This window comes from Aspergillus alliaceus (genome assembly GCF_009176365.1).
Source record: "Aspergillus alliaceus strain CBS 536.65 unplaced genomic scaffold BDW43scaffold_65, whole genome shotgun sequence".
In the NCBI taxonomy this organism is placed as follows: domain Eukaryota; kingdom Fungi; phylum Ascomycota; class Eurotiomycetes; order Eurotiales; family Aspergillaceae; genus Aspergillus; species Aspergillus alliaceus.
In genome coordinates this window covers 82,731-96,606 of record NW_022474748.1, presented here as the reverse complement: position 1 = coordinate 96,606, position 13,876 = coordinate 82,731, and the positions used below count along the sequence as shown (strand labels likewise).

The window sequence follows — 13,876 nt, the reverse complement described above, 5'->3', positions numbered from 1 at the left end:
GGAGTAATACTTCCAAGTCAATGCTGCGCACACACAAATACCGGTTTATCTATGTGACTGATATAGTGTTCTCCCCTGATGGAAAGCAAATGGCGTCCTTGACAGAAGGCGGAGTTGTGTACTTGTGAGACGTGGCTTCAAGGACTGAGATGCAGGCTATCACAGCCTATTAGACGCCTGACTTAGCTATTGCTTCGCCAGATAATCAGTTGGCTTGGGTATCGCGAGACAGTACCTTCTGGCTATGGAACACAGAAACCGTGATTGCCTTTTCGCCAGATAGCAAGAAAATAGCCTTCGGAGTGATTGAAAAGTTGATATGGCCTTGGGACATAGGGGCGAGCCTGTAGGCACTTAGGGGCCATTTTGATCTTGTCTCTACGGTGGCCTTCTCCTCTAGTGGTACACACCTAGCCTCTGTATCAAGAGATAAGACTGTCAGGCTGCGGCAATTGGCCTATGGTACCAGCCGAGTACTGCTCTCACTTTCATCACAGATTCTATCAGACTATGGATTCTCTTGTGTTCCCCCATCCACAAAGGTCACTGGCAGATACGGACAATGGGAACGAGCTTGTATTATTCATAAGCTAGATGAGAGTAGTCCAGTATATCTCTGTCCACTGTCATTTGCTGGCCTTACGCTCTAGGACTCTGTCGAAGTTACATCCACCGTTGATCGTATGCTAAGGGTCTTGACGCCCAAGCCTTACATGTATATGGTGTCGTTGATTCATCATCTCCTTAATCACCCGGTTGGCGATAACTTTAGCGCGTAAAAGATGATCTACTGTCATTGATATCCTTTTATATTCTGTGCGACAAGCCGCTGAATACAAAGGAGGGTAAGTACGACGATAGTGAGAGCGAAGAAGATCTTCAGAAAAGAGTTGGAGATGCAGTGAGAGAGACAAAAACTTGGGATTGGGACGCATGTGGAATGATTATCTATATATAGCTGAATCTGTTGTTTGCGACTGTCGGTCTATTGAGCAGCTATCTAATTATTGATAAATGTAAAATCCTCTGCTTTCCATGTGGTCTCAAGCAAAGGGAGAATTGTAGCATGTATTTGGTATAATTTGGTATAACCTGCGAACCCCAGTGAGCAGATCCTGCTTCGTTTTTTCTGGGTAGCCCTCAAAATCAATATAAAGATTATTTTGAACAAACTAATGCAAGAGCACCTCAATATCCTGAAAATCTCTCTCAGCCTTTCTGATACGTTGGGAACGGGTGGATTCAGCCAAGAACGACCGTCTCTTGAGCTTCATGAGGACAAGAACGGAGGATGTAACGATAGGAACTGAAACCTGATAATTAGCGAAAATTCACTCTAGTAGAGAATACAAGGCAAAAAAAGTCACTAACTTGGAGTATTGTCAATACGTCCTGGCCGGTCGATAGCAGTAACAGAGAGAATAGAAACTGTATTTGCGTCGGGTAATTTCAACTGTCGATTTCTGCCGCCACGAAGAAGCTCAATCGCAATGTTCTCATCATCCTCTATAAAGATAAGTTTATTGCTCTGGGACAGTCTGAATCCGGAATGAGCCTGAAATAGCAGGTTTCGGGTATCATTTGGGTCTGCATTAACGATAACATCGAGGTCCTAAGTTAAATCAGCTGGAGAAATTGTGACAAAGATCGAAGAGATATAGGGAAGGCATACACTTGTCATCCTCACTCCACCAATAAGGGACGTCGCATATCTGCCAATAAAGCCATGGCGAATATTGGCGCGAGCGAGAGCAAGTTGTTGTTTTCTTGGCTGCTACATTGAGGGAGCGGAAGGGGTTCTGGAGCACCTGCTCCTGGATCTGCTCTATAACTAGAGCAAGCTCATAGATTAGTGCCAGAAATATAGTAAGGAGGGCAGGATCAAAAGGTACTGGATTGGAAATATTGAGAATTGGAAAGAGAGAACTGGAGAGAAAAGCTCACAAGGTTGTTGAAGCGCGGTCAACGTCACCGTGGTACGATCGAGAAAGAAAGCCTAGAAGGCCAAAAAAAGTGAAGGAAAGGTTCGTGATGGGGAGTTGAGTAAGAGAGCAAACAGTCAGAAAGCCCATCTAGATGGAAGATACGCCCTATGTCCATTCATTCTGCGTTGACAAATATAGATCCAATGTTGACGTGCCATTCAAGCAGACACTTCATCGCTATAAGCTGAATCCAAACAGATTAGATCGCTAGTTTCCAACCGTTCAGGGTTGGGATGCATAGCAAGGAACAAAGATGCAGTCGACAGTGATTGTATACGTTCTTTTATCTATCCTTAACCACCTCTTATCCTTCTCTACCCGACGTCAAGCGGCTGCTCCTCCCTCCCAGTCCCACGGTCGGTTTCCGATTTCGGGTTCTTCTGCCGAAAGATCCCACTGTTCAGTCCTACCGTGGGAAACTTCGACTTCATTAAAAAGTCGTTGCTAATTCGTGACTTCATCGGCTTTCCCGAGTCTGTCACTGGGAGAGGATGTCCCTCGGGAATCGTTCGTAGCAATGTCGGCAGCTTGAAGGCCGGGATCCCTCGCTCTATTGCAAGCCATCGGCGCAAATCCAACAGACAGAATCGTGGAGAACCCAATCTTTCGACAAGCAGAGCAGCAAGACGCTGATCGACTCCCGGTTCAGCGACACCAACCACAAGGGCTCGAGAAACGTGAGGGTGCTCACACAACGCATCTTCGATTTCGGGACCGTATATTTTCCTCCCAAGGAATCGAATGACTGCATAGGCTCAGCTCTGGTAACAAATTAATTTTGATTGGCGCACTTACCATCCTGCGATCTCCTACCGAGGACAAAGACCTTGCCGTCCTCGATGCGCCCAAAATCCCCGGTTTTGAAGAACCCCTGGCCATCGAAAGCGTCATCCATCGCATGCGGATTACCTGATATATATCTATGGCCTGGTTAACCGAGATCATTTGATTCACGAGGATAAAATACCTCTTCATCAGCTGTGGACCCCTAACACATATCTCGCCGTTGTCATCCACTTTCAGCTCCAAAGGCGGCACACCGGTCCCACAACAATCCTAGATCATCAGCACTGTTGCTAAACAATACAATGTAATTGACTTACAGGGGGGCACGGACGCATTGGATTTCCAATCGGTCATCGAAAGTAATCCCGCCACCTCCGTTGTACCATATAATATGACCAGGGGACGCCCTCTGCGTAGAGCCCGCCAGGTATCTTTAGTTGATTGGGGAACCCGCATTGATCCCGAGCCCAGGAATCGCACGTTCTGTAACCCATTTAAAGCTTCTTCATATTGCATATGGAGCCAATTCTGCTGAATCGTCTTGAGACTTTCGACCAATGAGTCTAGAAGCATTGGTGCCATATATACAATTGTCACGCCCCCTTGCCGCATGCGCCACCAGAACCACGTCGGGTTATAGACCTGGTTACACAGTTCGACACACGCCCCAGAGAATATGCACACAAGGAAGAAATCAAATCCTCTTTTCCAATGCAAGGGCTGGTTGTGAAGCCATGTATCTCTCGATGAGAGGCCCATGAGATCAGCGTAGGCTTTGAACCCAATGCAGGCGCTTCTGCGAGAATAAAGGACACCTTTGGGAAGACCAGTCGTTCCAGAGGTGTATAGGAGAGAAAATCCTTTCTCTGGGTTGCTTTTCTTCTTGTCACGACACAGCACAAACTGAGGGTCGGTTTCTTTCATTGGCTGTGGCTCAAGCACGTATGCATTGACTCGAGAGACGTAGATATGTCCACTGCTCGACCCCCCATAGCGGAACTGGCGGTTAGCAGCATCGCATTGCTGGAGTCTAAAAAATACTTTACTTCTTCGGCAAAAAGCCGTGGTGCTGGACTGGCATTAGCTATATAACAAGATACGGTACGGTCATTCCCACCTTTGGGCAAGGATTTATTCAGACTCACCAAGAGGTACGGCTACAGCGCCGAGACCATAGTTCGCGAAGAAGAGGACAGCAAATTCATATCCAGGCCTGGCCAGAAGAGCAATGAAGACATCATGGGTTGATTTCTGGAGCTGGCTATGGATCTCGCTGTCAAGTCTCTCGGAAATGAACTGACATTGAAATAGAATATCTTGGAGAAATTCTGAGACAGTCGCCTCCTTCTCATAGTTTCGATCGCGGATTAATATGTGTTGAGGAGATTCCCGCCAGTGATGGAACAGCTCAATGAGGAAAGGTTCTTGGGGGACTTGGAACGATTTTCCCGTCATTTTTTATGCGTACAGATTGAGTCTCTGCTGTGCCATAAAAATTAATATCATATCAGAAACCAGCCGATTGATATCCTGCTTATTTACGTTGTTCGTCGGGTACTGGGCCATTCCTGGTCTCATATAACCCACGCCGTCCCGCCCTTATGTCATTGACTTTCCGCACTCAAAGCCCACTTGCTGCGAATGTAGTATTAGGTGCCAGTAAGCTTACATGGTTTTTAATATACTCCAGACCAAATGAAGACATATCTTAAACATGTCCCATTCAATACCTCCGATAGCTCCTGTAAGTATTGAGGAGCCCAATGTTCATCGCGAATGGCCCGTTTTGTCCACGCTGATGGTAATGCATCCAATTCAACCCCTTATAGGTAATTCTCATCGACCTGAACAACGGAGACAGCGGGGTTATAGCCATCAATTGTACTATTAGAAAGCACTATCTCGTCTGCGTTCCGCGTGCGGTTGACAAACTTTAGACTAACAGGTGATTCTCTTTGCTGTCTGACTAAATACTACTAACAGATTGCTCTCTACATAGAGTGCGATGAAATGGCCTGCCCTGTATATTAACAGCGTCATCGAAAGCATTGGCCTCCTCTGAGTGGCTTGGCTCTGTGCTCATACGTGTCTCGTGGAAGGGAGTAGGTTGCCGTTTCACTCGTCGTATGATAATGGGGCGGATCGTGATCCATGAGTGTAAAATCGCTTCTTTTCGACACGTTAGGACCCAGAAGAGCCGATTATGTTCGAGCATGAGGTGAGTGGCACCAAATTCAGGCGGGTGAAGGACTCTCTACTGTTACCGGTATTACCAATTCAGGTTTGTCTGACTTGCCATCCAATGTAAGAGCTCGGCTTTCTGAGTATAGGAAAGTGTTCCACTCGGCAAGGGTCGTTGCCACACCACGGGAGTCCTCAATACAGCATCTGAGGTAGAAACAGAACTGGAGAGGGCTTTAGATGCAAACAACCGGGGAACTACGATGAGTGGGACTCGGTCTGTTGGTGTGCAATTGAGCGCCAGCCATTCCACGCGGATTGGCGATCATCTTCCTGAAACTCTGGCCTTATCCGGTATACCTATAATCCCAACGTGTGGGTCATCAACTGGGACTAATGAAGTTGCTCACGCCGCTAACCCTAGCTTTCTACAGAGTGTGCTGAAAGAAGTGCAGAGAGGTCACTTCATCTGTCAATTACAGGGCTTACTCTAAGAGAATGTAATCACTGCGGAAATTTGTTAGTTTTGCCTGTAAGCACATTGCAGAAAACCATCTATCATCGTATTTCTAATCCTAATGGTATTAGAAACATCGTTGATTCCAGTGTCACGAATGCGGCAACAGCGCCAGGACCCACAAGACGCCTGGACAGAGATAATTGATCGAATAGAAGAATAGGAAACTATAGAATCGGATCTAGCTTAATTTCTTATTCAATGCTGTCGAGAATTTACGTCCGGGGCTATGTGTAAGAGCTCCGCAACCAGTTAGGTGTCTTGGGTAGTGCGAATACAAATCTGAATACCCTAATTAGCTGATATCCACTGACGACGGGTCCACCTAAGAAAACGACAAGCCCGGAGTTAAAGGCACGACTAGTGGCAAGGCAAACTCAAGTATAAAGGGCCCGGGTTTATCAAGTGCATATGCGCGATATTTGAGAGAGTACGAACGAGTTGATCTAGTTAGGTTCTAAGAAGTAACTCTATAGTAACAAGGTGTATTGATCACGAAGAACCAAACTGTTAGGAATGCGGGATTCCATTACCTAGTAACCTACCGCTAAATCCTAAGGCATGCAATCCTGAAATGAAGAGGTCTGATTTCTGATCTAATGATAAAATGAGCAATATTTATAGGTCTTAGAATGATCGTTCAACCATACGATATCATAGTGTTGTGGCCTGATAATGGCCTGATATTGTGGTCAAGGCACTAATCTAAACTGAGTAGGATGGTGGCTGATAGCGGAGCTTTTGTGGTAATTTTGGTTGTCACAAACTAAGTACATGAATAAGTGTCCTTGTATACTTCTCCCATATACTCTTGGTATACTCCCTCAGGAGTAGTGACTATGATGTACCTTATCACCCGTGTTCTCCCCTGTACTCCCTGTCTACCCGTTTAAGATCCAGGAGTAGCCACTATAGAATTGCCTGTGGAGCAAGGAAAGGCTATGTAGGTAATATCAAAGGCATCATTGGGTACGACGGCCACTTATTTCCATCGCGCTGCTAGTTGGGCTCAATCGTGTAAAAGCCGAATTGGCAAGTGTTCATCGGTTGGATTCCATTGCCGTAATAATAAATTCACTACATGAACCAAAAGCACTATGATTTAATTTAAACTGGCATGCAAATTGACGAGGAATTAAAAGATAAATACATCAATCGAGTAGCCAGAGGGAGGTGGCTTCGTTTGCACTTTGCGCGAGAAACAGTCAGGGCTAAACCCGGAAGCCCGAACTAGAGTAGGAAGCGAGCGACTGGCAGCTCAATTCGCAATGAGACAACCTGCTCCCTAGCGGAGGTTCGCCCTGAAGAATTGAGTGAGCTTACCGAAGGGGATGAGACCCACGCGATCGTACAAGTCGACATGACCGGCGCCTGCCACCCAGTACAGCTCCTTTGGTTCGCTTGCACGCGCATAAGCGTCCTCGCTGAACTCACGCGAGTGCGCTTGCTCACCTGTAATGAACAGAAGAGGACGGGGCGAAATCGAATCGATATCGTTGAATGGGTAGAAGTTCATGAATTTCACGTTACTCGAGGTCGTTGGCCGTGTTGTGAGCTCCGGTCTCGTATCTTTAGGAGTGAACTCGCCACGGGAGGTGCGATAAAAGTCGTAGAACTCGCGGTCGACCACGCTCGAGTTTGCTGTAATTTGGTTCGGAGTGCCGCCGGAATACTGAACTTCTCCCCCATCCACCTCGGCCCACCGCTGCTTTGCTGCCGCGGCGATAACCGCTTTGCGCTGCTCAATGTTCTGCGACTTCCGCAGCCCGTTGCGGTTGACAGCGCCCATGTCGTACATGCTTGCTGTTGCTATGGCCTTCAGGCGCGGGTCAATCTTCGCCGCACTGATCACGAAGCCACCGCTTCCACAAATGCCGAGAGCGCCGATCCGCTCACGATCGACAAAGTCCTGTGTGCCGAGATAGTCGACTGCGGCACTGTATGCTTCTGCATATAGATCCGGCGATACCCCGTTGCGTGGATCACCCTCGCTGGTGCCCCAGAAAGGGAGGTCCAACGAGACGGTGACAAAGCCTTGCTCAGCTAGCTTAGTGGCATAGAGGTTCGCGCTCTGCTCCTTCACTGCACCCATTGGATGGCCGACGATAATGGCCGGGGAGTCGATGCTACGACTCAGGTTGTTACGGGTAAAAAGATTGCCCCCGATGGTCATCCGGTACTGATCCTGGAAGGTAATCGGCGTAATCGTCACGATATCGCTGCGGTAGAAGTTGTCGGCTCCGTACGACAAGTTCTGTGCCCATGCTGACACTGTATGAATGGGAATCATTATGCCGAAGGCGGCGATAGTTTTTCCTATCAACTTCATAATGTTTGCTCTCCGTTGTAAAGTCTTGGATAAGTATAGTGACTTGGAAAGGGAGTGATGAAGAGCTTCTATCTCCCGTGATGTGTCATGGGCTTTATAGTCAACGCCTGGGTAGTGGACCTCGGGTCACTACTGCTTGTATTACTGTTAATGCTGTGTCACTCCTATCCATATCTCCAACGGAATCCGAGACTGATTTCATCAAGGTACCAACAATACCAGGGCCGCGCGTCGCCAATGCTATTTCGCCGTGACACTACCGTCATGCCGAGATGCTTGGTTAAAAATACTTGAATCCATTAAGTTCGGATCTGTCTGCCTAACAAAGGTGAAGAAATACCCTCATAGACAGAGGCACAACCCATTCCCGTCACCAAATCGTCTGTTGGTATGGATGCGCTTCGCCAAGAAGAGTCCCACTCGCTTCGCCCCATGCATCAGCAACTTGCATTAGCGTTGTTCTATACCGTGGTACCATGGCTCCACAACTGCAACTTGCTTATGCTGGGCTATGACTGCAAACACCGAGGTTTGGCACCTTGCAGTATGGGGAGACAGGCAGTGACCTCACTTTACTGTGCCTAAGATCCTTTTTGTAGCCTGGGCAGTAAAAAAAGAGTGTTATTTGGCAGGCTGAAACCTTTCCCATGTAACCCAAGTGATTCGGTTTAGTTTACTCTATATGGAGACTACAGATAACGCAGTTCCTACGGTATGAGGCCTCGCAGATCTCTCGCACCAAAGCCGAATCTGGCAAGCCCAAGGAGAACAGGACAGGCTTGCAGATTGAAAATATTCCCGATCACTAGTCTTGGCTACTAACTCCCGCTGCCAAGTACTTACTCGTCAAACTACCAAGGTCTTCGTCGGTCTGTGGATCACATCGAACAGATGTAAAAGACTACTTTGTATGCCACCCAAGTTTAGTACTAAATACACTCGGTCGAAAGTCTTTCCGTTTTGGGCGAGAGATCTTTCCACAACTTTTCAGTATTACGATTTATACACGGTTGGCCCTATCCAGATGAATCATGGCTTAATTCCTTACAGAGTTGTACTTGCGGATCTACACAATATTGGGCCGGAAAGGCCGACGATACGCCACTCATAGAGTACCTCTGTATACTCCCACAATTTGTCCCGTGATTCACTAGCTTTAGATACTCCCCAGCGTATCGCCTGAGCCTTTCTCAAGCTGTGATATAGTAATACTCCAGCCTCTATTGTTGTTACGTCCACTATCATCTGACGCTACTTGAACGGGAATGTTTTCCCAATAGATCTGGAGTTGAAGGCGTGTATGATTCGAGTCATTGCAAGCTATCAATTTAGAAAAAAGGGAAAGGAAAACGGCTCCTACAAGCAATGTCTTTCCACCGCTGATTTTACCAAAATTTCAGAACCTTGCCTAGCATTGCCATGCTCTGGCAACCTATAAAATGTTAGTCTTTAATCTACCACAATTGCCGGCCAACTATATCGCATAACACAAGCTGCAGCCTATATCCGAAGGATATCTCTAACAGGGATGGCCAATTCAGACCTAGCTAGAACGCGCTCTGACTTCAGCCTCGTATATCGATTGGTTTTGAACAAAATCGTGATATTCGTCTCTCACCGCATTTTTTTGGATATTGCAGTACCTAAGTCCCCCGCTGACGACCATTGACCTTGTCGTTTATATCTGGAAAATAAACTAATTCCGTCTCATGAACCCTGTCACTCTCCTATTTATCTGTTTAGGTGTTAGTCTCCTGCCTTGCACTTCTGTCAGCTCACAATCGAATGACCGAGCAATTCTATGAACAGCTACCCTCGTTGGTTCCGAATATTAACACACTTGTTGCCTATGATTTATGGGGTTGGTGATAAGCATGTCCGAAATGCTAGAGCGAAAAGAATTACGACCGATTCTGAACGTTGTTCAGTCGCGTCTCAAAGCGAGCTGTGCGAACCTATGGCAGGTCCTTATACACCTGGGAGGCGATATATTCTCGGGAAGTAATTACCGTAATTACCCTACTGTGAGGTTAGTGCCCCCTTACCCTATGTCTTTGGCCTTGTAGACGACCACTTGTCTTGATTTATTTGTTTTCAGCAGGGAGAAGAAAAAGGTGAGATCCGGGGCTCTATAGTTGATTCTCGCACCTTTGAGCTGTCAACAATCCTGGTATGGTTGGGCCGCCTTGCTTTTCATTTTAGGGCGGGGTAATTGAAACCAAAGAAAGCCATGTCCTACCTATAATGTGTCTGCTGCTTCCGAGAGAAGCTGGTTCAGAAAGTTGGCCTGGGCTTTATTTTTATAGCATCCTTTTTCCATTGACACATACTCTCTATTGTCTTAACTAGTCTTCCAACTGCCTTCTCATTTCTTTGTTCAAGATGGCGCCACGATCAAAGCTCCATCAATATACAAAGTAAGACTTTTCCCTTTCTAGCCATACATTTAGCTGAATGCGATGAAGAATCTTCCGGGAGCACCCAGTCCAGATCTTTGTGGGAAGTAGCAAGAAGCCCTACTTTGTTCACCCTGGAGCTTTGTCATGGTGCAACACATCAGCATTGAATGCCCGAATTAACGGACCATGGAGGGAGAACGGGGCCAATGAACCAATCGACTGGACCGACTTTGACGAGCGGACTGTGGAATGCGTTTTAAGCTATCTTTACACGCAGGACTATCATGTACCCAGCTCTGAGTCTGAGCCAAACAGTATATGTGAGAACGCTGACGGTGCCAGTGGTAGGTGAAGCATAAATGTATAAAGGGTCCAATTAGCTAATGAAAGCCACACACAGCCACTATCGGGGTCGAATCTTTAGCCAATGATGCAGAATCCTCCACCTCTAGCCCTGTACTGGCTGACGAACTAGAATTTAACAGACCGTTAACTCCCCTGAGCCGGTGTCTCCGAGTCGGTCTACCGCCAGAGACTATTCAAACTGCCGCAGGCGGTTTGACCCAGCGAACACTTCAAGACTGTGATAATAACCTTGCCGAAGAAATTCTGATCCACGCCAAAGTGTATTGTTTTGCACATCGCTTTCTCATCTCTGATCTTGAGACCTTTGCTCTGCAACGTCTTACTCAAGTTCTCCTGACTATCGATGCACGGAATGACACACTGTTTCCGTACCTCGCAGATGCTATCCGCTTCGTTTACGATTCGACCCCCAGCGCACAGCTACAGGACAATCAAGCTCGGAAATTGCTATCTCAATATGTTGGGCTGAAGTATACTATACTTGCAAACAAAAACCTCACGCAGCTCTTAGAGGAAGGGGGAGAATTCATGACCGATTTGTCGCACAAGCTAAGTAGACGACTTGCTGTGAGTGAAACTGGTGCCCAGTCTTTGGAGGAACAGATAGATGAGCTTCAGACAAGGCTCAATGAGTTGGAGGCTAGCTATCAGGACAAAGAAAGCCAACTACAGAGCGCCAGAGGCGAACTGGCGGAGTGGGAGAGCTCGAATCGTGGAATATCTGGGAAGTATAGGAAAGCAAGGAGAAATGGTGGATGACTCACAACTACGCCGGGTGTGATCTAGATCCAGGTGCGTAGTATCGCCGAGTATACTGTCACTCTCTTAGGGTACTCCGAATCGGCTGGTTGCTGGTTAGTTGCTCTTGTTCGCACCCGAATGCAACATTCACCAAAGATGATGCTAGCTTCTACGCATGACTCGCGATGGATCCAGAACTACGTCGTTCATTGAGTAGATAGAACTAAGCAAAATTGCTTCCAAGGACGGGAATTAGTGGCATACGCATTGCACTACTTCGTTTTGCATAACTCACAAGAAGCACCCAAAAGCCAGAATAGTAAGTGAACTAAGAACTGTTCCAAATTGGAAAATGAAAATCCGCACAAATCCTCAGGTAGATCAAGTGATCTAATCCGGAAACACTTCCTCTAGAGAGTAGCCAACGTACTATTGACGGCGAGATTCACGGTTGCTATCTCGGGGTATTGTGCCTTGGGATTGAAGTTCAGCCGTCTTGCATATTCACGCTCAAAGAGAAGGCAGTGGGTTGAACCACCACTGTGGAAAGCCCCAATGAGATCCCCCTGGGCAATGGATTTGCCTTCGGCTGTACTATCCTCCCATCGGCAGGTTGATACCTCTGACATTCCTACGGGTATGAAGCCCACTAATCCAATCTGTGAACCATTCTCAACATTCGTGTCAATGATAAGAACACCTCGTGCCGCTATGTGAGTGATATAACGCTGCGACACGTCCGGACCAGCTGGATCAGGGCCACTTGAGCCACCAAATCCGGCAGCGGCTGTTTCGGCGAAGTATGTTCCATCGATGAGGGATCGGTATACCACCCTGCCTGTGACGGGTGCATTCCAGCAATGGTAAGAATCTGCACTCAAGAAAGCCTGATAGACAGTACCACCGACAAATTTATCAACATACTCGCTGACTCTGGTGTCTTGCGTCGCTCCCAGCATATCGTAAAGCGAATACGGTGTTCCCTTAAGCCAGAAGGTAGTGCGGCCTGAGACGTCAGTGTCGAATGAAAGAGGGAAAGATTCGCAGGCGTTGACAAGGGCCGCATTGCCGACGGGGCGGACACCGGCCTTAAACTTGCGCGTAAAGAATGCATCCCAATGTGGATAGTTGAAGAAGTTCTTCTGAGTGCCTCCAGCGGGGTGTTCGAATAGATCTGTGAACTTTTTTGTACTACCAGGTGTGGCGTCGTTTGCCTTATTCTCCAATTGTCTTATTGCTGCGTCTGAGCTCCAACCAGCATCAATCAGTGCTTCGTTGCCAGCATTCGGGCCAATACCCCCTGCCGTAGGGTCACTGAGGAACTCATTCCATTTATTCAAGATCACTTTGAGACATTCGTTCACTCTGGGATCGAGGAAGAATTGACGCCCGCTCTCTGTACCCATCGGCCAGTCAACAATGATATTGAACGGAAACCCAATAAGACCGCTGGGTACGTCTGGATTGTCGACCAAGAAGTACTCCGGCACTTCGGTCAAGAGGGTGTTGAAAAGATATAACATGGTTTTATAATTTCGGACTTGTTTCTTGAGCGTGGTTGGATCTCTGTCGTACGGGGCCTTTTCGGGGACCTCATCAAACATGGAATGCGCAAGCATGTAGAGGGTTGAATTATTTTCAATCAGCTGCCTCAATTTCTCCACTGGGTTTGCTTTGCCGTCTCTCAACTTTCGGGGAATTTCTGGCTTGACCTTGTCAAGGAGATGAGATAGCCAGGCTCGGCGAAGCCCGACATTCTCCGGCATCCAATGGCCATAGCCATGAGTGGCACTCCCGGTTGCCAGTCCACCTAGGTTAGGCTTCGCGTAAGCGGATAGGTAGAATTTCTGCATCTTTTGAGGAATGGGGATTGAATCTGTATCTGAATGAGTAGTGTAAAGAAGATTGTCTCTGTTTGAGACGTAGGATGAACAAGATTGTTCGATTTAGCTTGGATGGTTCTTATACTTCAATCTCCCAATATAGCGTAGGGATTACCTTTATTCAAACTCATGGCTACACGTACATTTAGAACTTGGACACCGTGTGATCAATGACGTTTACATGCAGAACACGTAACCTCATATGCACGAAATAGCATCTTCCCTGCATTTCAGCTGAAAGAAAACGCACGACCCACCTGTGAACCATGTATAGGTACGGGAGTAGCAGGAGCTCGATTAACAGCAGATCACCCGGGGTCTTCCATGAGTTCCGAACCATGGTTGTTTCTGTACGAAATGCACCCCAGTTGAATTCAACTCTACCATGAGCCTAGGATTTCACCTTCACTTTTATCTTTTATACTTTCCCTGGGGGTGCGGAGATCTAACACCCTTAGCCTGTAATCAATGTGTCTAGAACAAGACTACAAACCTCACTCCCACTCGAAGTAGGGTTTCCCCGCAGCGGACACTTTTCCTGCAATAGCTAATTGGTGACTAGCGAGGTGGTCGCCACCTCATGCATGCCTCCCGACATATGCCATATCAAATTTTCCAGTTCAGTTCCCAGTTAATGTGATGGGAACTGGCGTTTTGACAGTAGACTTGGGAGGTCCGCCAGGTGGGGT

General features: G+C 47.2%; 5 protein-coding genes across 5 annotated transcripts; 1 reads left to right on the top strand and 4 right to left on the bottom strand.

The window, feature by feature from the left end:
* Nucleotides 1-1,095: 1,095 nt before the first annotated feature.
* Nucleotides 1,096-2,180, bottom strand: BDW43DRAFT_291332 (uncharacterized protein). The gene is made up of 4 exons (XM_032043604.1): nucleotides 1,945-2,180; nucleotides 1,673-1,831; nucleotides 1,372-1,612; nucleotides 1,096-1,306 (listed from the first exon to the last, which is right to left on the bottom strand). Exons 2-4 carry the CDS (start codon nucleotides 1,679-1,681, stop codon nucleotides 1,173-1,175), a joined length of 384 nt encoding a protein of 127 aa, XP_031895256.1. The 5' UTR covers nucleotides 1,682-1,831; nucleotides 1,945-2,180; the 3' UTR covers nucleotides 1,096-1,172.
* Nucleotides 2,181-2,299: 119 nt separating this feature from the next.
* On the bottom strand, nucleotides 2,300-4,226 carry BDW43DRAFT_315918 (class I adenylate-forming enzyme family protein; the record flags this gene model as incomplete). The annotated part of the gene is made up of 5 exons (XM_032048168.1): nucleotides 2,300-2,730; nucleotides 2,781-2,894; nucleotides 3,089-3,770; nucleotides 3,818-3,840; nucleotides 3,917-4,226. The coding sequence occupies 5 exons, from the start codon at nucleotides 4,224-4,226 to the stop codon at nucleotides 2,300-2,302; spliced, it is 1,560 nt and encodes a 519-aa protein (XP_031895255.1).
* A 2,384-nt stretch (nucleotides 4,227-6,610) lies between these two features.
* On the bottom strand, nucleotides 6,611-7,922 carry BDW43DRAFT_291331 (alpha/beta hydrolase). The gene has a single exon (XM_032043603.1). The coding sequence runs from the start codon at nucleotides 7,796-7,798 to the stop codon at nucleotides 6,755-6,757; it is 1,044 nt and encodes a 347-aa protein (XP_031895254.1). The 5' UTR covers nucleotides 7,799-7,922; the 3' UTR covers nucleotides 6,611-6,754.
* A 2,258-nt stretch (nucleotides 7,923-10,180) lies between these two features.
* Nucleotides 10,181-11,322, top strand: BDW43DRAFT_315916 (uncharacterized protein; the record flags this gene model as incomplete). The annotated part of the gene is made up of 3 exons (XM_032048167.1): nucleotides 10,181-10,215; nucleotides 10,264-10,541; nucleotides 10,598-11,322. 3 exons carry the CDS (start codon nucleotides 10,181-10,183, stop codon nucleotides 11,320-11,322), a joined length of 1,038 nt encoding a protein of 345 aa, XP_031895253.1.
* A 392-nt stretch (nucleotides 11,323-11,714) lies between these two features.
* Nucleotides 11,715-13,157, bottom strand: BDW43DRAFT_322972 (phosphatidylserine decarboxylase family protein; the record flags this gene model as incomplete). Its single annotated transcript, XM_032049652.1, has 1 exon — nucleotides 11,715-13,157. The coding sequence occupies one exon, from the start codon at nucleotides 13,155-13,157 to the stop codon at nucleotides 11,715-11,717; it is 1,443 nt and encodes a 480-aa protein (XP_031895252.1).
* Nucleotides 13,158-13,876: the final 719 nt, after the last annotated feature.

Coding starts and splice junctions, on each gene's coding strand:
- BDW43DRAFT_291332 (XM_032043604.1), bottom strand. Junction 1,307..1,371: donor ACGTATTGACAATACTCCAA/GTTAGTGACTTT, acceptor ATCAGGTTTCAG/TTCCTATCGTTACATCCTCC.
- BDW43DRAFT_291331 (XM_032043603.1), bottom strand. CDS start 7,798: ATGAAGTTGATAGGAAAAACTATCGCCGCCTTCGGCATAATGATTCCC.